This window comes from Astatotilapia calliptera, chromosome 20 (assembly GCF_900246225.1).
Source record: "Astatotilapia calliptera chromosome 20, fAstCal1.2, whole genome shotgun sequence".
NCBI classification, from domain to species: Eukaryota; Metazoa; Chordata; class Actinopteri; order Cichliformes; family Cichlidae; genus Astatotilapia; species Astatotilapia calliptera.
The window spans coordinates 27,769,520-27,790,958 of NC_039321.1; the positions used below are offsets into that span (position 1 = coordinate 27,769,520).

Here is a 21,439-nt window from a genome sequence, read left to right on the forward strand (position 1 = left end):
CTTAGAAAAGTTTTTCACTTACGTGCTTTGCCAGATCTGGACTTTTAGAATCAATATCATACCTGAAATCACAAAGAGACCACAAATGGCAGAGGTTAGTGCGTGGGCACGACAACAGAAGATTTTTTTTGTGCTGGTGCTAATTAAAGGAAAGTGACTGCGGTGTGGACACTTTTTGTCTGTCAATCACACACCGGGGGAGAGCCGCCTAGCCCAAAAAAAAGAAAAAATGGGGAGGGGGGAAGAAACACGTAAGCAGTAATGTGACAGTTAATTAAGGAAGTCATTCTATAGTTTATGAATGTAATTTCCACTCTCTGCCAGGGGGCACATACTGAAACAATCCACCAAAGGAGAGTGGGTTTGGAGCATCTGCCAGTCAAACTTAATGGAAAAGTAATTAAATCTGAGCACGCCCTGCCTCCCACCTCTGTGATAAAAGAGAGAAGTAAATGAGTAACACAGATTGTGAGGGAGTGCACTCCCTCCTTTACTGTCCCAGTCTTGCACCAAATTAATTCATTAAGTGTCTAAAACTCCTCAGAGACCTTCAGTGCAGTCCTGGAAGGAAACATCCTAGTCCACCAGGGAATTCATGCTTTGGCGGATATGGATTTTTGTAAGAACATCTCCAATCCTGCAGGAAGAAGGGGGTGGAGAAATTATCCTGATTCTGTTCTGGGAGACCTCAAAATGAAGCTGCACCTTCCTGACCCTTTCACTAGTCAGACCTTTTCAACAGAGGAACGCCAGGACAGCGGTCTTTGTGAGTTTTATGGGACTTGCTTTCAGACATTTGCTTTTCTTAGCAGCAGGAAGATTAAGGATAAAACTTTATATGAAATATTTATCACCTTATACCAATCTCCACTCAACGAATGACTACTGAGACACTGCACCAATGAATAATTCCTTGGGAGAGACTCAAGCTGATGACGAGCAAGAGAAGATAGAAAAAGAGTGACTTTGAGAGAAAATGACAGGCAGGAAAAAGGGGAGAAGGGATGATGAGATAGATGGGGGACAAGGAAGCACGGTAAGGGAGAGGATGTTAAGAAGATGCTGCGTTGGAAATAAATGAAGAACTGGAGAAGAGGGCGGCATAACTAAAAAAAAAAACCTCAGTGTGTGTCCTCAGAGAAATGGATCAAATAGAATAACTCACACGTCAAAGCGCAGATTCTGCTTCTCCTCGAAGAAGTAGTCCAGGATGTACTTCCTGACAAAGTCTGGGTTTAGCGTGTTGTCTATCACCTCTGTTCTCCCAAACTAGAGACAAGACAAGGTAGACGTGAACAAGAAGCTTTGAGAATCTGTATTTACTGCTCTATTACCTCACACCATCCCATCTATCATGCTACCAAACAGCCATCTGAATTAGTAGCTTTCATTGAGATCAGAACAGGAATAAAAAAATCAGAAGGTTCTATCTTCTTCTTTACCTTTTCACATTGTGCTGGGCATGCATAAGCTTGCAGAAGGCATTTTATTGAGTCCAATTACACTAATTTTCTTTAATACCACATTCACGCCTCCATCATTCTCTAAAGCCACTTCTAGGGTTCCCCTTTGCTTTTACAAAGGGGAACTAACAACACTCCTGCAAAAGGAAGAAAAAGTAAAGCTGCCAGGGCAGACACCAAAAACCATTACATCAGTGTTACACAGCAAGACTTTGTGATGAGGTGATGTTCTGACAAACAAATCAACAAAAATGGAAAGAGTTGCACCCTCTTCCTCGTGAGCACACGCGCATTAATTGTTATCCGACATGAATAATTCAGTCAGAAAGTCAGAGAAGTGATGTCAAGCTGCATAAATAAAACATCGCCGGTAAAAAAGAGTAACCATAAACTGACACGGTGAATTAATAATAGCAGTGTTAGGGCTTAATAAGGAGATGAAACAGCGGGATTACAGACTCACACTTTTGTGATTACATCCAATGGGGTTAAGACTCAAAGTGAGTCCTAACATGAAAGCAGACAAGCCACACTACGCGAGCAGAATACGTTGAACGGATGGACGCCGATGCTAATGCAAAGACAGTCAGGGTGGATTGTGTGCAACTTATGACAGCCTAAGAGTGTGGGTTTGTTCAAGTGTAGCCTGCCATCAGGTATAAAAGTGTGTCTAGGTCTATAAAAGTTTAACTACTTTGTGTGCATGTGTGTGTGTGTGTCACTACCTCCTCTCCTGCTTTTCCTGTCAAAAAATGTGAGAGCTCTGCTCCAGCAAACGCAAAGAAGGTGAAATCTGTCCCGAGCGAACAGCAGCCTATTTTTAATGACAGAAGGTGTATGTGGCAGCGGGAGGGCTATAGCATATTCACTTTGGTGCCACGCCAAACATAACAAAGGAAGAAGAATCAGCACCAGAGCAGCTAAAAAAGCCACCCGAGGAAATAACAGATCTCCCACTCCACACATTATCTCCACCTTGGCAAGTACACGGCCAACATGTAAAGCCAACGTTGCAAAGCTCTACAATTAACTGTCAAGAGAGAAAAAAAAGACCCTTCCTGCAGGGATATCCGGGTGCTGGCAGTGTGACTTCTTTCCCTTAAGTAACCCTGTACTGAAATAAATTGTGAGCCCTAACGTTAGAAGATTTATCTTGGTAAAAAGATTAACGTCAAGGAGTTTGAAAGGAATTTATGCAGGTTGTACTATGTCAGCTGCTCAGGTAAGTGAAAGTGCGAGACAGGGGAAAATCTGTCATGCACCTGGAGTAATAACTGATGAGGGAGTTGGATATTAAGTCATGCTGCAGGAAAATGATGGATTGTCAGATTCATGTTGTGACCAAAAGTGAGTTAAGAGCTCACTGGTTTCTTAGGAAGCAAAACACAATGCATGTGTAACATCTGCTTTCATGTTCTTCTGTTGATGAGGTGTGTGAATGATCAGCAGCTGATGGGGAAGCTTGTCCCGTAGAAGGGTAATTGGATTACAGATGGCTGGTGGCACACTGGCTACCAACCACACTTACTCCCAGGAGAACAAAAACACATTACCTGACAGAGGGGCAAAAGAGGCACTCCGCTTTATCAATTCTGCACAGCTTGACTCGGCTGCTCGCAAAGCCAGCTGTCATCTGCAGCTGAAGACACAGGCCTATCTCCTTCAGGGAGAGGCATTCAGCCTGCACCCACAGTTTGTACGCTCGAGGTGGGGCACTATAACCCGAGGTGACAACTGTAGGAGACTTATCACGAATGAGTGCAACACTTGATGCTCATCCATATTTGCATGATAAAATGTTAAAAGTACTTTCTGGCTTAGGAACAGAATATTACTGCGTTGATACCAGTACAAAGACTTGCTTTTCTGCGAGTCAAGGCCGGCAGACATTCGTTCAGAGACATAAGAGGAAAAACTGTCAAGCATCAACCTCAAGTGTTGTTAAGGCTGCAGAAAACTTTCTTCTTCGTCTTCTCTTTGAGATGCACTTGGCAATGCAAATCTGCAATGCATGTCTGTTGACAGTAAATAGTCTCCAGTCTGCTTCTCCTCCCAAACTGCTCAGTCTCAGTAGAGTAAAAACAGGAAGTCGATCTCCTTGCCATTAGGAAACACACTGCCAACACATTGCAATCAGTCTGAGTCAGTCCATGCCAATGAGGGCTACCTTTAAGTTTTTTTACAATAAGAGACTCAATTCAACTGTATTCTGGTTATATTTGTATATAAAAGCAAGGCTGCTGAGTGCTTGTGTCACTATTAGTGGAGGAATTTCTAAACCTCTGTTTCAAATCTGTGAGGTTTTGTTTAATGTCAATTTCTTTGTATATAAAGGGCAAAATATATTAAACAGACAGCAATAAGTAGCTTTTTTCTGATTTACCAGAGTAACCTTGGTATTATCACAAAAAGATTGCATGCGATTGCCAACTTCATCACAAAATCATAGCAGACCAACTCTGTATTTATCGCCTTCTGGATGCACCAAATCTACCTTAAAGACAGCAGTAGTCGCAGACCAGGTCTCCATGTTCGAAGCAACCGTATCAAAGGCAATAAGATTGCAAGTGCCTGTAGCATAATATGAAAACTGTGTGATGTTCAACAACATCAACATGAGCAGGTAGCTGTCCAGTGAATTCACAGCAAACAAGTGTATGCACGGTGCAGACAGCACCATTGCCTAAATCGAAGAGTATTTCAAGTAGCGAGAAATCACTTAGGTGTTATAAAGGCAACTTTGGACTGTGTCCTGACCTGATTCTTCCAACATGGCTGGCTTTGAATGAAAGTCAACCTTTTTTCCAGAGTCAAAGGGTTGGCCGGCAATCGATCACAACCATAAGAAACATTAAGACTCCGGCATAGAAGTACCAAAAAAAGGAAGGGAGAAGGGAGAGAGCTGAAGATGACGAGCATCTCCAAAAGTTGATTCTGTTCATCTGGACGTGGCGTTTTGTGGGAGAAACGTTTCGTCACTCATCCAAGTGACGTCTTCAGTCTCAGCTGACTGCAAGTTTCAAGCTTATAAACAGGAAATTTGCATAATGACTGAAACCAGCCCACTGAAGGAACAATGGGCTGGGAGGTCAGTTCCTTAATCATAATTATGCAGATTCTCATGACCATTGATCAACAACCACTGACCAAAACCCACTGATCAAAGACCACTGATCAATGGCCATGAGTACCATTCACAGAGAGTTGGGGAATGGCTGCAATCACAGCATTGTAAGATGGCGAAAGATGTACCCTTAGGCCCCCTCCTCCATTCAGAGATGGTCTTTCCCTTTTCCCGTAAATGGCCTCCTTGACTCCGCCCTCAAACCAGCGTTCCTCCCTGTCCAGGATGTGAACATCCTCATCATTGAAAGAGTGTCCACTGGCCTGTAGGTGTAAATAGACTGCAGAGTCCTGACCTGACGAGGTAGCTCTTCTGTGTTGTGCCATCCGCTTCGCCACAGGTTGTTTGGTTTCCCTGATGTATAACGGTGTGTTCACACCGAACGCGATAGAGGCAGGCAGAGCGTCAGGCTTACATGTAAAGTCAATGGAAAGGCGCGCTGACCCACGATTGCGGCTCCTGCGAAAATTCGGAAGCAGATTTGCGTCGCGAAAACGCCTGAAACGCCTGAAACGCGCTACACTCACGCGCGAAAAAAACCACGCGCGTGAGTTTATGTGTTGCATTTTGTGCATACACGCGTTTCGCGTCCCCCGCTCGAGTTGGAAAAATCTGACTAAACTTCAACAGTTAAAGGCAGACAGCAAAGTGAAAGTAGCAGCTGCACGAGTAAGTGTCAGGTTCGACGGTGCCCCGACCGGCGACCTGTGTGTGTGTGTGTGTGTTTGTTCTCCCGCTCTGTTTTTGTCTCCGTTGTAGTTGTTACGCGGTTGCGTAGCAACGGGAGATGTCCGACCCGGAAGTTCCGCCACTCTGAGTGGTCCCACCTGCAACTGATTCCTCGCCAGCTGCTGCCAATCATCCACCATTGTGACAGAACTATTTAATGGTGTGGCTGAGTGACAGACAGCGCTGGAGTATTCCACCAAGCCGGGCTACGAGTGAGACGGAGATACGAGAGGAGAGACGTCACTGTTTACGAAAGTCGTATGGACACACGAGGGGAGCACGGAAGGGACTTAGCACTATGGATTACTTTGGATTTGCTTCACTGTAAATAAAGACACTGTTCAATCTTAACGAGCGATCCGCGTCTGGGTTCTCTTACTCATCACCCCCGTAACAGAATACTCCAGCCACTTACATGGACCCAGCGGACGCCGCTCCGGTTCTGCGAGAACTCTCGATTCAAGGTGAGATGTTGGAACGCCATGAAAAAATGATGAAACATGTTGTTGAAGAACAAACTGTGTTACGGCAGCTGGTTGCTGAATTAAAAGGGATTTTGCTAACTCCCCCTGGGGCTGCAGCTGATGCTCCGTCGCCCGGGCCGTCTCTCAGCACAGCTGCGGCTTCTCCTCTGCCTCCTTCCCCTCCCACACTGCAGCGCGAGCACCCGCTGCCGGCCCCTGAGAAGTTTAGTGGGGATCTGGATAAGAGCCGCGGGTTCTTAACACAATGTTCGTTCATTTTTAGAGAACAGCCTCGGTCTTATTTCTCAGATGGAGCCAAGGTGGGGTTAATGGTGGAATCAATGACTGGACGCGCTTTACAATGGGCCCAGGCCGTGGTAAGCATGCAACCTGCTATCTCTTATGAAGATTTTTTGTGCAAATTTCGTTGTGTTTTTGACAAAGGCTCCAGCGCCGACAGCGCAGCACATCGCATGTTTTCCCTGAAACAAGGATGGAGGAGTGTAGCGGACTTCTCGATTGACTTCTGGATTTTGGCCGAGGAGACCGGCTGGCAAGAAAATGCACTACGAGGGGCTTTCATAAACGGCCTGAACGAAAATCTAAAACGTGAGTTGGCCTCAAGAGAACTGCCTAAGTCGCTCAGTGCTTTGGTGAATGTGTGCATTCAGTTGGATGAGCATAGGCGTGAGTTTGGACGGCGACCAGCGGGCGGCAGCAAAACCTCGGCAGGGCCCTCTCTCGAGTGGAGACGGGAGTGGGAGGAACAGCCGTTGGAGGAGGAGCAGCCCATGCAGATCGGTCGAGCCAGCTTTAGGTCTGTGGCCCGACGGAGAAGACCTCAGGGGGGTGAGTGTTTCACTTGCGGAAAGAGAGGACACTTTTCTGATAAATGCCCAGAGTCGGGAAAAGACGCTGCTCGTCAGTAGCCGTGGGCATACTGACGGGCATTACCGCAAACATCTTGCCCCACCTCAGCTGTCCTGCCAAATTGATTTTCCAGTCCTGTATTCACCCATGTAGTGCTTTAATCGATTCGGGGGCCGAACAAAGTTTTATTGACGAAGCCCTGGCCCAGACGTTGGGCATACCTGTTGAACCCTTACCTGAGGTCCTCCAGGTGGCGGCGCTGAATGGTGCCCCCTTGGCCAGTATAACACATCGCACTACTGATTTGACTCTTTCTCTTTCCGGAAACCATGTTGAACAAATCAGCCTGTTTCTGTTCAAGGCTCCTCACACTCCGCTAGTTTTGGGCTACCCCTGGCTCGAACGCCATAACCCGCAGATCGATTGGGAGAACAGCAGGATAACTGGGTGGAGTCCTAAGTGTCATGAACAGTGTTTACGTTCTGCTACAGTTAGCCATACGTCCACTAGCCCATCTTCACCTGACGCTCCTCCCGATTTGACTGCAGTTCCAGCTGAATATCACGACCTAGCCCAGGTGTTCAGTAAAGAAAAGGCCCAGTCTCTTCCCCCCCATCGTCCGTACGATTGTGGGATAGACTTGCTACCCGGCGCCCCCTTGCCCACAAGCCGTCTATACAGTATTTCGAAATCAGAGCGAGAGGTAATGGAGGGCTACATCACCGACTCGCTGGCTGCCGGGATAATCCGGCAGTCCACCTCTCCTCTCGCGGCAGGTTTCTTCTTCGTTGAGAAGAAAGACAAAACGCTCCCCCCCTGCATTGACTTTCGAGGTCTTAACAAGATAACCATTAAGAACAAATACCCGCTTCCTTTACTCACCTCTGCTTTTGAACTCCTTCAGGGGGCTGCCATCTTTTCTAAACTGGACCTCCGCAGTGCTTATCATCTGGTGAGAATCCACCAGGGGGATGAGTGGAAGACGGCGTTCAACACGCATCGTGGGCACTTTGAATATTTGGTGATGCCTTTCGGGCTCACGAATGCTCCGGCGGTCTTCCAAGCCATGATAAATGATGTTTTACGGGACTTCATTAATCACTGTGTTTTCGTTTATCTAGACGACATCCTTGTGTTTTCTCGGAACCCAGCTGACCATGTCAAGCACGTGAGAATGGTGTTGCAGCGCCTGTTGGAGAACCGGCTGTTTGTAAAGGCAGAGAAGTGTGAGTTTCACGTGCAGACAGTCTCCTTTTTGGGGTTCATCATCGAGGAGGGACGGCTGCGGGCAGATCCGGCCAAAGTGAGGGCAGTGGTGGAATGGCCTGAACCCAAGAACCGTAAGCAGCTGCAGAAGTTTCTGGGATTTGCCAACTTCTATCGACGGTTTATCCACAATTTCAGTCAGGTCGCCCTGCCTCTCACCAACCTAACCTCTCCTAAGCAGCCATTCCAGTGGTCTCCCGGCGCTGAACGGGCTTTTGTGAGACTCAAGCACCTCTTTTCCTCAGCTCCGGTGTTGGTACAGGCAGACATCAGTCAACCTTTTTTTGTGGAGGTGGATGCTTCAGACGCAGGTGTGGGGGCAATACTATCCCAACGAGTGAATGCAAAATTACACCCATGTGCCTTTTTCTCACGTCGCTTATCTCCTGCAGAGTGCAATTACGACGTTGGAGACCGGGAGCTCCTCGCCATTAAGTTGGCGCTTGAAGAGTGGCGACATTGGCTCGAAGGCAGCGAGCATCCGGTGGTTATCTGGACAGACCACAAGAACTTGACCTACCTCCAAGCGGCCAAAAGACTGAATGCCCGGCAGGCCAGGTGGGCTCTGTTTTTCACTCGGTTTAACTTGACCATCTCTTACAGACCTGGCTCCCGCAATCTTAAAGCAGATGCTTTATCGCGCCAATTTTCCCCGGATCTCGACCCAGACGAGAAGGAGAGACCCATTCTGCCATCCTCGTGCTTCGTGGGGGCTCTGACCTGGGACATAGAGCGGGTTATTAAGGCTGCCCAGCGGTCGGAACCTGATCCGGGCACTGGGCCCGATGGGAGGATGTTTGTTCCCGCGGCGGTCCGAAGTAAGGTCCTTCACTGGGTCCATACGGCCAAGTTTGCCTGCCACCCGGGTAAAAACCGCACTATCGCCTTTCTGCAACGTTTGTTTTGGTGGCCGACTCTAGGGAAGGACGCTCGGGAGTATGTGGCCGCTTGCCCCGTTTGTGCCCGAAACAAGGTCTCCTGTTCACCCCCTGCTGGCCTCCTTCGTCCGTTGCCTGTGCCCAGCCGCCCGTGGTCTCATATTGCACTGGACTTTGTTACCGGTCTTCCCCCCTCCTCGGGTCACACAGTCATCTTGACCGTGATCGATCGCTTCTCAAAGGCTGTTCATTTCGTTGCTCTGCCGAAACTCCCTTCGGCCATGGATACTGCCAAGATTCTCACGCAGCAGGTGTTCCGTCTCCATGGGGTTCCCCAAGATATCGTGTCCGATCGGGGTCCCCAATTCACGTCGCGAGTGTGGAAGGAGTTTTGTAAGGAACTGGGGGCCCAGGCCAGCTTGTCGTCCGGCTTCCACCCTCAAACCAACGGGCAAGCGGAACGGGCTAATCAAGAGCTCGAAGCGATGCTGCGTTGTGTGGTCTCTTCGAACCAGTCATCATGGAGCGATCAACTGGCGTGGGTCGAATATGCCCATAATGCTAGCACGTCGGCGGCTACTGGGGTTTCCCCGTTTGAGGCCTCCCTGGGGTATCAGCCCCCGCTTCTCTCTGTGTCGGAGGGGGAATTGTCGGTTCCTTCAGTCCAGCACCACCTGCGGCGCTGCCGGCGGGCATGGCGCGCCACCCGGACCGCCCTCTTGAGGACCGCTGAGCAGAACAAGAGACTTGCGGATCGCCGCCGTGCTCCGGCCCCTGCATACCAGGTCGGGCAACAGGTATGGCTGTCTGCGAAATATGTTCCTCTGAGGGTCGAGTCTAGGAAACTGGCTCCACGCTTTATCGGGCCCTTCCCCATCCTGGCCGTGTTGAATCCTGTGACTGTACGTTTGTCTCTTCCCCGTTCCATGAGAATTCACAATGTCTTTCATGTGTCCCAGGTGAGGCCTTTCCGGACCAGCCCTTTGTGCCCGCCCTCCGGGCCCCCGCCACCCGCCCGGATTATCGACGGCTCGCCGGCGTATTCCGTATCGCGGATATTGGATGCCCGGCGCCGCGGTAGGGGCTTTCAGTTTTTGGTGGACTGGGAGGGGTACGGTCCGGAAGAGCGTTCTTGGGTGCCGCGGTCCGCGGTTCTCGATGCTGCCATGGTGAGAGACTTCCGCCGCAGGCACCCTGATAAGTTTGCTGGGTCGCCGGGAGGCTCCCATTAGAGGGGGGGTACTGTCAGGTTCGACGGTGCCCCGACTGGCGACCTGTGTGTGTGTGTTTGTTCTCCCGCTCTGTTTTTGTCTCCGTTGTAGTTGTTACGCGGTTGCGTAGCAACGGGAGATGTCCGACCCGGAAGTTCCGCCACTCTGAGTGGTCCCACCTGCAACTGATTCCTCGCCAGCTGCTGCCAATCATCCACCATTGTGACAGAACTATTTAATGGTGTGGCTGAGTGACAGACAGCGCTGGAGTATTCCACCAAGCCGGGCTACGAGTGAGACGGAGATACGAGAGGAGAGACGTCACTGTTTACGAAAGTCGTATGGACACACGAGGGGAGCACGGAAGGGACTTAGCACTATGGATTACTTTGGATTTGCTTCACTGTAAATAAAGACACTGTTCAATCTTAACGAGCGATCCGCGTCTGGGTTCTCTTACTCATCACCCCCGTAACAGTAAGAGCCCTTAGCGCTCAAAATGACATTGAAAGCCATGATCAAGTGTCCTGCTACAACTTAGAAAATTCCGCAAATCTCCCCAACAGCGCACCACGGCTCTCTTTAAATCCACAAGCACCAACATTTAGACCTCACAATACTACTCCAGAACGTGAAGAACTTAGCTTAGTTCAAGCCCTCGCCAGCTCTCTTACCCTAAACAGGCTTCCTGTACCTGAGCCCACCATCTTTAGTGGCGACCCCCTAAAGTTTATGGATTGGAAGGTATCCTTTATGGCACTAATTGGTGACAAACCTTTACCTGTGTGTGAGAAAATGTTGTATCTAAAGAGCTATCTTGCAGGTGAAGCACGAAAGGCAGTAGAGGGATATTTCTTCCGCAACAGTGAGCAGGCATACGCAGGCATTTGGAGCGTTTTAGAGGAAAGGTATGGCAGCCCATTTGTTATCCAAAGAGCCTTTAGGGCTAAACTCACAAAATGGCCTAAAATAGCTGCCAATGATCCTAAAGCACTGAGGGAGTTGGCAGATTTTCTCCAAAGCTGTGCAGAGGCTATCCCTCAAGTCAAAGGCCTAGAGATCCTTAATGATTGTGAGGAAAATCACAAGCTTCTAAGAAAACTGCCTGAGTGGATAGTGCAGAGATGGAGCCGCATTGTGGTGGAGGAGCTAGACAAAAGCCAAGACTACCCCAACTTCGCTCGCTTTACAAAGTTCATACAAAATGAAGCTAAAGTAGTTTGCAATCCTGTTGCCTCACCATTCCTAATAAACGAAAGGGCATCAGAAGAGCAGCATGTTAAAAGAGCGAAGGCACTCAGTACTACCATCCAACCAAAGTCTCCACCAATCCCAGTATCTACTTCTAGACCTAAACCCCCATGTTTGTTTTGCAAAGAAGAATCGCACGGCATAGCTAAGTGTCCTGCTTTTGCAGCGAAAACTAGTGATGACAAGAAAGTTTTCATTCAAGAAAATCGTCTCTGCTTTGGGTGTTTGAGGAGGGGTCATGTAACCAAAGAATGCAGAGGACGTCACTCCTGTAGTAAGTGTGGTCGGCGTCACCCCACCTGTCTACACACAGAAAGAGTGAATGAACCTAAAGAAAAGAAAACTGAGGATTCTAAATCCCCAGATGAAGGTGCAAACAAGGAAGTGCATAATGTTATGACTCATGTACTAACAAGGAAACTATCTTCCACATCCAGCATAGTACCAGTATTTGTGTCAGTTGCATCTGAGCCTGAGAAAGAAATACTTACATATGCCCTGCTTGACACCCAGAGTGACTCATCCTTTATTTTAGAGGATTTGGCCTCAGAACTAAATGTAGACGCCCAACCAGTGCAGTTAAAGCTTAGCACCATGACTTCCATCGACACAGTCGTTGCAAGTAAACTTGCCAACAACTTACAGGTGCGTGGGTTTGATTCTGAGACTCGTGTCCGAATAGAACACGTCTACTCTCGTGACTTTATCCCAGTTGACAAGTCTCATATCCCTACCAAGGAAACTGCACTTCAGTGGCCACACCTTGAAGGCTTAGCTAACAAGTTACAGCCATTGCAGAACTGTGAAGTAGGTCTATTGATTGGTTATGACTGCCCATCAGCACTAGCCCCCCTAGAGATCGTCACAGGCAAACTACAGATCCCAGACAGTGGCACTACATTGACACAGCTCAGAATCCTGCAGATTACGCCTCTAGAGGGCTCAGTGCATCAGAAATCATGTCAACATGTTGGTTGTCTGGTCCAAAGTTTCTGTGGGAACATGACATTTCATATGCACCCAGCCCCTCAGCTGTGTTGTTAGTAGGGGATCCAGAAGTCAAAGCTCTCACAACTCAAACAAGTGAACAAGACAATATCCTCAGCCGTTTGTCAAGGTTTTCAAGCTGGTCAATGCTCCTTAAAGTGGTTGCAAGGATAAAAGGATTGAGATCCAGCAAAGCCCAGTATGGAAACTTTGTAACAGTAGATGAACGGAGAACAGCTGCTGACACAATAATAAAGCTCCTTCAGCAGCAGGCCTTTTCTCAAGAGATGGAAGTGTTGAAGGTGGGAGATAACCTTCCGAGTTCAAGTCCCCTCTTTAGAGTAGATCCAGTGCTAGATCAAGGACTTCTCCGTGTTGGAGGAAGACTGAAGAAGTCAATACTCTGTCAGGGACTTAAGCACCCCATCATCCTCCCAAAAGACCATCACATTACAAAGTTGATCATTGCTCATTTTCATGCACAGATTTGTCATCAAGGTAGAAGCCAAACTCTCATGGAAATCAGATCGAATGGGTTTTGGGTGATTGGTGGGAGCAAGGAAGTTGCAAAACTAATAAGCAAATGTGTTCAATGTCGAAAACTAAGACGTTCACCAGAAGAACAATGCATGTCTGAACTTCCAAAGGAACGAGTTGAAATCTCAGATCCTTTCATGTATTGTGGAATGGACTGTTTCTGACCATTTGTCACAAAACAAGGTCGCAAAGAGCATAAAAGATACGGACTCCTCTTTACATGTCTTTCCTCACGTGCAGTCCACATTGAGATGCTTGAGGATCTTTCTACTGACTCTTTCATCAACGCTCTGAGATGTTTCATCAGCTTAAGAGGAGCTGTTTGTAAGTTGTACAGTGACCAGGGTACAAACTTTATTGGAGCCAAAAATGAGCTAAGAGAGTCTCTTAAACAATGTGACATGGATGCCTTAGAAGCATTCCTTGCCAATAAACAGTGTGAGTTCGTCTTCAATGCCCCATCTGCTAGCCATGCCGGAGGTGTGTGGGAACGACAGATTCGAACCATCCGCAATGTTCTCAATGCCACCATTGCTCAATGCCAAGGCAGGCTGGATGACAGCTCTCTAAGAACTCTATTCTATGAGGCGATGTTTATAGTTAATGGTCGACCACTGAGCGTCGATGGAATCAATGATCCTAAATCTCCTGAACCTCTAACTCCAAATCACCTCATATTGATGAAATCAAAGGTTGCACTGCCTCCACCAGGAAAGTTTGTGAAAGAGGACTTATATGCAAGGAAACGTTGGCGCAGAGTCCAGTATCTCACTGAGCAGTTTTGGAGTAGATGGAAAAGAGAGTACCTTCTGAACATATCTATGAGACAGAAATGGCACCTACCACGTCGAAATCTTAAAGTCAATGACATAGTCATTATCAAAGAAGACATGCTTCCCAGAAATCAGTGGCAACTGGCTCGAGTGGTTGAAGCTCCAGAAGAAGATGACGGTTTGGTCCGCAGAGTCAAGCTTCAAGTTGGCGATCGAGGCTTAATAAAGAAGCAGGGAACAGCACACAAACCTCACGTAGTTGAGCGACCTGTTCAAAAGCTTGTAGTTCTATTAGAAAATAACTAATTGATGTTTCAATCAATACTGTCACATCAGGCGTATTTGGGAAAGTTTATTGATGATGTATTTGAAATTGTGTTCGTTCTTGTAGTAATGTCCATATGTTACAGCTGGAAATCATGTAAAGAATGTTGTTTATTATACATGATTTGGTGGGAGTGTAAAGGTCCAGTTTTGTTTATTGATCTAAGCCTGAACAGCTACGCGTAGTGTCCAGTAGAGGGCTCTGTTGTTTAGTTAGCGGCAAGCTGCACTTCCAGCTCAGACCGGTTTTGTGGCGCACATTTCCCAGTAGGCAGCTCTCAATGAAGCGTGAAGCAGCGTGATACCGGACTCTAGCGAAACGAACAATTTGCAGCCCTTGGAATGCGGAGCGAGGTACATGTTTTAAGTTGTATTTCTTTGCTTAATTGATATTTTGTTGTATTTTCTGCTTTGAGTTCATATTTGTAATAAGCGTCTAAGAAAATGTATTTTGTGTTTCTGTTTAGTTTTCACGGTGCATTGGCGCACCTGGCGCACTGTTAGATTCTGAATGAATCTCAAAGTAAAAATTACTGCACCCGTCGAGGCTCTCTCTATTTCTTCCTTGGTCCGGGGGACTGCTACATAGGTTACCGAGTTGATCATGCAGACGATCGGTCTTAAAGGTGCACCCTGTTTATGTATTTTCGGTAAACCATACAGACTTGGTGTAGACTCCCCTGGGTACAGCCTGTGGTATGAGGTCCGGTCAATAGCCTTGTCTTGTTCTAACTGCTTCAGACAGTCTATCACCCTCTTCCTGTAGCCACTTCCTGGGTCTCGTTTTAGGGGCTCGTAAGTATTTTCATCACTAAGTAGTGACAAAATCTTCTCATGATAGTCTTTCTGGTTTAGCAATACTGTGCACCGACCCTTGTCTGCCAGAAGGATGATAATGTTGTTGTCATCACTAAGTGATGTGAGTGCCTTCCTCTGCCTTCCTTTATGATCTGTCCAAACTGCATGTCAGATGGTCTGCTACCATCAGAAGCGCCCTAAGCCAGCACCACTCTGAGGTCAGATAAGGGGTGTCTGTGTCACACATTATCTGTCACTTTTGGAGATCAACAATCTGACATTCACATCCACTTCAAACTGTGATCAGCCACTGCGTAGAGCCCAGGTTTGTACTTCTTTTACGACCTTGTATATCGACTTCCCCTCCTTCAAAATGCAACACCAACGTCAATGTCTCTGTGGAGGAAATGTCTGGAGCAATGCGCCATCTCATCACCATTTTTCTAGCGATCCACCAGTAATTTCTTAGAATTCTTTGAGTTCATATCCTGAATGTAAAAAAAACGAGTGAACAGGACTACTTGGGCATAGAATCGACAATTTTCTGTTTCGAATGTAGTGAAAATTTCCTCCATCTTTCACCCTGCAAATGGCTAATTCTTACTAATGCTACATTTATTTTGTCCGTGGCACCTGTGGAGGTGCTTTATGGTTATGATCCTGGACGAGCCATTCATACAGTGAAAAATATTATTAAAAAAGGCCGATGGTATGCTTTGGAGCAGTGGAAGAGCTTTTGGTGGTTTATCACCCTGTCTCCTTGCCCACAGTGCTTTTTCAAATGGCCTGTTTGCCACACTGTTTCTGGTAATTCTTGTTGATCCCTGAGGTGGTTTCTCGTGTTATTTCTCACCTGTTCTTTGTGGTACTCATATTTTACTCATATTATCCAATCTGCTGGTAATCTTTCTGGGTCTGCTTGTGTTACCTCTGTTCTCAGTTCAGTTTTTGTTTTTACTTTTAGACAATATAATCAAACTATGGAGAGCTGATGGAGCATTTCCCAATCTACTTGTGAAAAGATGTAATTTGTGATTCAAATAAACATTTGACCTTTTCTCTGAACTCATTTCACATCTCTTCTTTGTAGTTTCTCTAAGCTAAAAAAGAGCAAGGTAAAAATGGTGGAGTGTAAAGCCATTTATACTGAGGTTCACACAGCAGCTAAGCAGAGTGGCTACAGGTATAGATTATTCTTTAGGTTTGACAGTCAAACTGAGATCATTGCTGCTTATACCGTTATATTCTATGAAATAAAGAGTAAAATTTGGTGATACTTTAACTGTTTAGCTACTAATTTGTCCAGTGAATCCTGAAATCCAAGTTATCAATCTGTGCGGTACAACTGAAACACATTTTTGCCTTTTTGGAAGCAAAAACTCAACAAAACTATATGTTTTGTTTTTATTGGGGTATCAAATCTTTCCCATTTTAAATCTGAAGTCACACCACTCACCGTTCAATCCCAATCGATTTCAATGTGTAAGCAAAGAGACTAGTTCGACTGCCTTAGATCAAAATAATAAGAATTGATTTAATTTAAGTTGCAGTTTCAGTGTATGCCTTTAATTTGTGATTACAGTGTCACATAACAATTCCAGACGGGCCTAATGTCTTACTGCAACCTCTGTCTGCTTTGATCAGAGGGGAAGCCAGAGGGGACAGCGACACAGAGGAAAATCTTTAATGATACATGTAGCTGCCACCTTAATCAGTCACAGCTAACACAGTGCTGACCAGAGCACCAGCATTTACAAGGTCAGTCAATTGCAAGTGATTGGCACTCACAGCATTTACCTTGAGACAGAGGAGGGTGGGGAGGGGGTAAGCGGGATAAACAGAGTAAGATGTCACGGAAAAGAGACGGACTGACTGAGCTGTGTTGACAGGGAAACGGCGTGGTCGCTTACCTCTCTCCACTGTTTGGTCTCTACGCCCTGGGTGTACAACACAACCACTGAGAAGTGATGAAGAAGGATGAGATAGCAGTGAAGAGAGAGGAAAAATGCAAAACAGAAGAATACGTCACCAAACAATCTCAATCAAGAATCCTGCCTCTTCAAATTATGTTTGTTTTGTTCCTTCTTTGCTGACATTCATGATTAATTATCTTGCCACGCCCTGACAACATAATGAACTGCCAAGCTTGATGGTTCTAGGTATGCTGTCCACAATCAAAAAAGAAAATCAAGATAGAGAGCCCCTGAACACAGCGACACCCATGCAATCAAAATATAATTTCTTCATTGTGGGATTCTCCTGATTCCCATTAGATCTGGCGACTTTAAATGAAGCTGGGGCGGGTGAATACCACATGACCTGTCATATATACCGAGGTTCAGCTTCAGGCGAATACAAAACAGGGTGTCAGCGCTATTTTCCCAGTAGCTTATTTACACAAAGGGCTTTTACCTCCTCCCTATTATGTTAAATGTTTCCCCCTCCATTCTCTATCCTGCAGGGAGTATCAAAGAAAATGCCTTTATGGCGTTTCCCCATGTGTCTCACCAAAAGATAGCCATTTGTATTCAAAGGCTGGCGTTTACACCCTGCATGCATTAAGGTACTTTAGCTCTCAGCAAGGAAAGGTTGTCACATTATTGTGCAAATGATATGCAGTTATTGAAGGAACACTTTGAAACAGCGCAGTAAACTGAATCAAAGTTAAGCTCAGCAAAAATAAAAAGTGAAGCTTTGTAAATGGAGACGAGGTGTCAGCGAACCATATTCTGAGCAAAATCTCCCGCAGGAAAATCTGAGCTGCAATTATCATCGTAAAAGCTGAGAACTTACAAGGGTCAGATTTGGAGAAAGTGTCTCGGTCCAACAGATTCCTGTAAGAGAAGAAAAGAGTTGCACATCAAAATGTGAAAACAGAGTCCTGCATGTGTGTGTGTATATGCAATTTCCGTTTAACTCATTCACTGCCATTGACGGCTATAGACGTCAATGGCAGTGAATGAGTCAATGGGTTTAACTCATTCACTGCCAATGGCTGGCAGTGAATGAGTTAAGACTGCAGGGCAACAGCTGTACACAATACACAAATGCTTCTTCTTTCATGCTGTGAAATCACTGAATGCCATATGCAAAGAGCTACAACATAATTGCACGGTAATTCAACAACCATACTCAACTTCACACAAACCACAACGCCCCGTGGGATATCATTTCCATGTGAGTACAATAAAGTGCAGTGGAAAGAGACAGTGGTAACAGGCAGAGGTGCCTTTCAAAGTATGGACACTACCTATAAAAGCAGCCTGCCTCTACAGTGCGCTCAGAAACTGCAAATCCTTTTAAGAATATGTAATCCTTAAATAAAAAAAATGCAGAAATGTGAGTATTAAACAACAACATTTTTTTAAAACACCTGAAGATAGAATAGCATACATTAAATGTCAGATTTCTTTTATTCGTGTAAGTTTAGTAGATAACTGTAAATCTAAAAATGATGCAAAAAAACAAGTGGCATAAAAAAAAAGCTCAAGAAACAGATAAACAGTTCAAACTAGGCATATTTATGGCTGGGTAATGTATTTAATTGTACACTCAATCACAGATTTAACTTTCAAAGATTATTAAAATAAGATAATCAAGTTTCACAATAATTTGCTTCTTTTTGTCTTGTTTTAGAAATCCTGTTCATCTTCCCCTTCACAATTGTGCCTGCACCCATTCCTATAAAAAAAAGCCCTGGAGAGCAGGCATTTTTAGCTCAGCTCAAACCCGAAGGACAAAAAGACAGTCTTTGAGCAATGGGAGAGGATAAAACAGCTGCTCGGAAACATTTTGGCTCCAAGTAATCTGAAAAGTAGATGCGGACACAAAAAATTGTCAGGGCTCTGTGTGCGGGCAGGCGGAGGGGAGGATCCAAACGCAGGACTCGAACACTGAATAGTAACTCAAAAAAAACCCTCAGCTTTATTTACTGGCAGAAAACAAAGCAAACTGAGCAACGGTACACGAAAGTACTGAACACAAAAACACACAGGTATAAGCCGAAGGTACGACACGACACCAAGCACGGGAAAACACAGGGCTTATATACACAGGGTGGTAATGAGGGAATGGGCAACAGGAGGGAGACACAGCTGGGAGAGATCAGGGCTGACGAGACAGGGGGAGCAAAGCTGCACACACTAACATAAGACAAGGACTTTCACAATAAAACAGGAAACATGAATCACTACTCAAGGACACAGACTCAACACAGAGAGGCAGACAGAAAATAATACATGGAACTCAAACAATACATGAGACAATAAATCCTGACCACGAATAAACAGAAAGATAGAATTCTAATAATAATGGACAAAGCACAAGAGGAACAAAACGATCATTCAAAAAATAAACCAAAACATAATAAACTCAAAATGCTGGGTCGAACCGACCCAGAACCGTGACAAGAATAATACAATTTGTACTCAAAGTTCAAATAATGCCTGATGTTTTAAAAGTTAATAGATAATCAAGTTAAATAATCCAGATCTCAGCACTGACCAAAATAATCATGATCACAGCTTCTCTTTAGCACCCATGTACAAACCAATGAGCAGCCTTTATTGACACTGAGCACAGCACCCAGCTTTCCTCATATGTACATGGCAACGCAGAGGAGAGAGTGTGGCAATTAACAGGTTAGCAGCTCTGTCGCAGCAACAGAGTGAATGTAAGGTGTCCAAGTGACTCGGGCCAGGAACCAACAAGCTACAAAACAGACTACATATGAGAATTTATTTAACCATTCAAACCAATATCATTAGACTGAATGAGTCCATCACTATCTGGTGGCCTGTAGCATTTTGCACATGCTAAACTCTCTAAATAAAGCATTCACGCTTTTGTGAAAGATCTATCCAGTTTGCTAACACCGATCATCATCAGCTGGCACCTTTTCAAGCAGCCACACACCCTGATTGGCTTATTGACTCAATCCACATAAGAGGCGCAATCAGCAATAATATTATTCATGTCATCCTTATTTTAAGCTAAAACCCTGAACATTTTCCCTTAATATGTTCCCTCTGTGCAAATTCTAATAAGGTAGGCATCACCTTTACAACATAAAGCAATGCTATCATCATTTACCATTTTAGATGGAAGACATGTTCCCAATGTTTTCAGGGATCTCATTAGCATATCTGTAAAGTGCAAAAGCTTGTGCCGCTAAATAACTTGATCGCAATTCAGAAAAGTCCTCTTCCCTTCAGGGGACAGCAGAATTTCAATGAATATAGATGAGGGTTCAGGACTGAATCCAAGCAGCAGGGCACCGTTCGTGTACATGTAATTCCCCATTCCTGGATACAAAATCTTCTGTGACAGGGAAACGTGGGGAAATGACAGATGCGGTGTTATTGGGTATTAGCCTTGGGCTGACCTGACTACAGTTGGACGATTGTCAGTGCAATTATCATTGGAAGTAACAAAGCCATCCATGACTAACCGCCTCTTTGTATCCACCTGTTACTGTCTGGCATCCATTACCCTCAAACAATTAGCTTGTCCATCACCTTATCCCTGCTCTCAGAGCAGACAAGAGTAGAAAACATGACATCCTCTTTTAGTTTTGCTCCATGTTCCTGTAGAGCACAAGCCTTCGTTTACCTGGCTAAACCTTAATTTGTTTTTGCAGAACATTTTTATTCCAGAAAGAAATGATTAGTATACAGATTTATACGCCTGTACAAATTAATCCAGGAGCTTAATGTGCGCATGGCCAGAGTTTGCGCATCAGTGCCGTAGGACGGGTATTAACATCTCAGATAATCCGTCTGCTTTCACTGAAGTAACGCTGCCTATTTCAAAAGTTAACTCCTTCTCTTTGCAAATCTCAGTGGGATAAGAGAAGATCATTATCCCGAAAGCCAATGTAGGAAAAGTTTGTTGATGAAGATGAAGTTCATTGAAAGTAGGACAAAAGTAATTAGATACAGCTATTTTTCATTCACACCATTTCATGTATCCGCCTGCTTTCAGATCCCAGCGCTTTTGTGATCACTATGGCCATCTCATTTAAAAAACATGTAACGAAAACAGCAAACTCTCCTTTTTTCTCTATTGCTCTTGATCCCGTCACCTTCATTAAAACTTTGATTGCAATAATCTCTTCTTTCTTACTTAAGCTTTTCATATTTTAGTGTGCCTGGAGTAAGAGTCAGCAGTGCATTATTAGATGTTTAACAAGAATAAATTCAATTTCGCTGGAGAAAAAAGCAGAATATAATCTTAATAGCTTTCTTTTCTCTGCCTAATCATCCCTCACAAAGTGATGTTTGTTTATTCGGCAGTGAATTAAGCTCATAGTTATTGGTTATGCACACTTCAGTTGATAAATACAATAAGCCACAACCAGGAATTTCTGTAAACGCTGAATTAGCATCGGCCCAGAAATGCACAAGCTCTTAAATCAAATCTGCAAACTCTCTCTGCTGGTATAAATGTGTCAAAAGGCGCTGTAGTTGATAAATGGTTTCACTGAATGCCCAGTGTGAAGGAGATTTGACCTCTAAAGCATGGCTGGCTGCTGAACTCTAATTAAAAAAGAATATATTAGGAAAACGCTCCCTCTCAGTCAGATCCCTGGAGATATTTTAGCAACTCCATGGTCCAAGGGGCTGATTATTAAACTAAGAAATGTGGAATTTAATTCCCGTGCCCACAGTGCCTTATTGTCACCAGTCCCTTAAGTCTCCTCTGCTTCCTTAAAGTTGTCAAAGTCCTAATTGGCAAGTTGGAGAAATGGTATCTAATTCAGTGGA

General features: G+C 45.3%; 1 protein-coding gene across 3 annotated transcripts in view; it reads right to left on the minus strand.

Annotated features, from left to right (window-relative positions):
• The window catches only part of cpne5a (copine Va), an 86,927-nt gene that overhangs the window by 57,117 nt on the left and 8,371 nt on the right, over positions 1-21,439 (minus strand). For all 3 annotated transcript variants that reach the window (XM_026154853.1, XM_026154849.1, XM_026154850.1), the window contains exons 2-5: positions 17,469-17,509; positions 16,586-16,632; positions 1,166-1,269; positions 23-62 (exon numbers count right to left, since the gene is read on the minus strand). In XM_026154853.1, the coding sequence (XP_026010638.1) occupies positions 23-62; positions 1,166-1,269; positions 16,586-16,632; positions 17,469-17,509 (232 nt within the window). The remainder of the gene's footprint in view (positions 1-22; positions 63-1,165; positions 1,270-16,585; positions 16,633-17,468; positions 17,510-21,439) is intronic.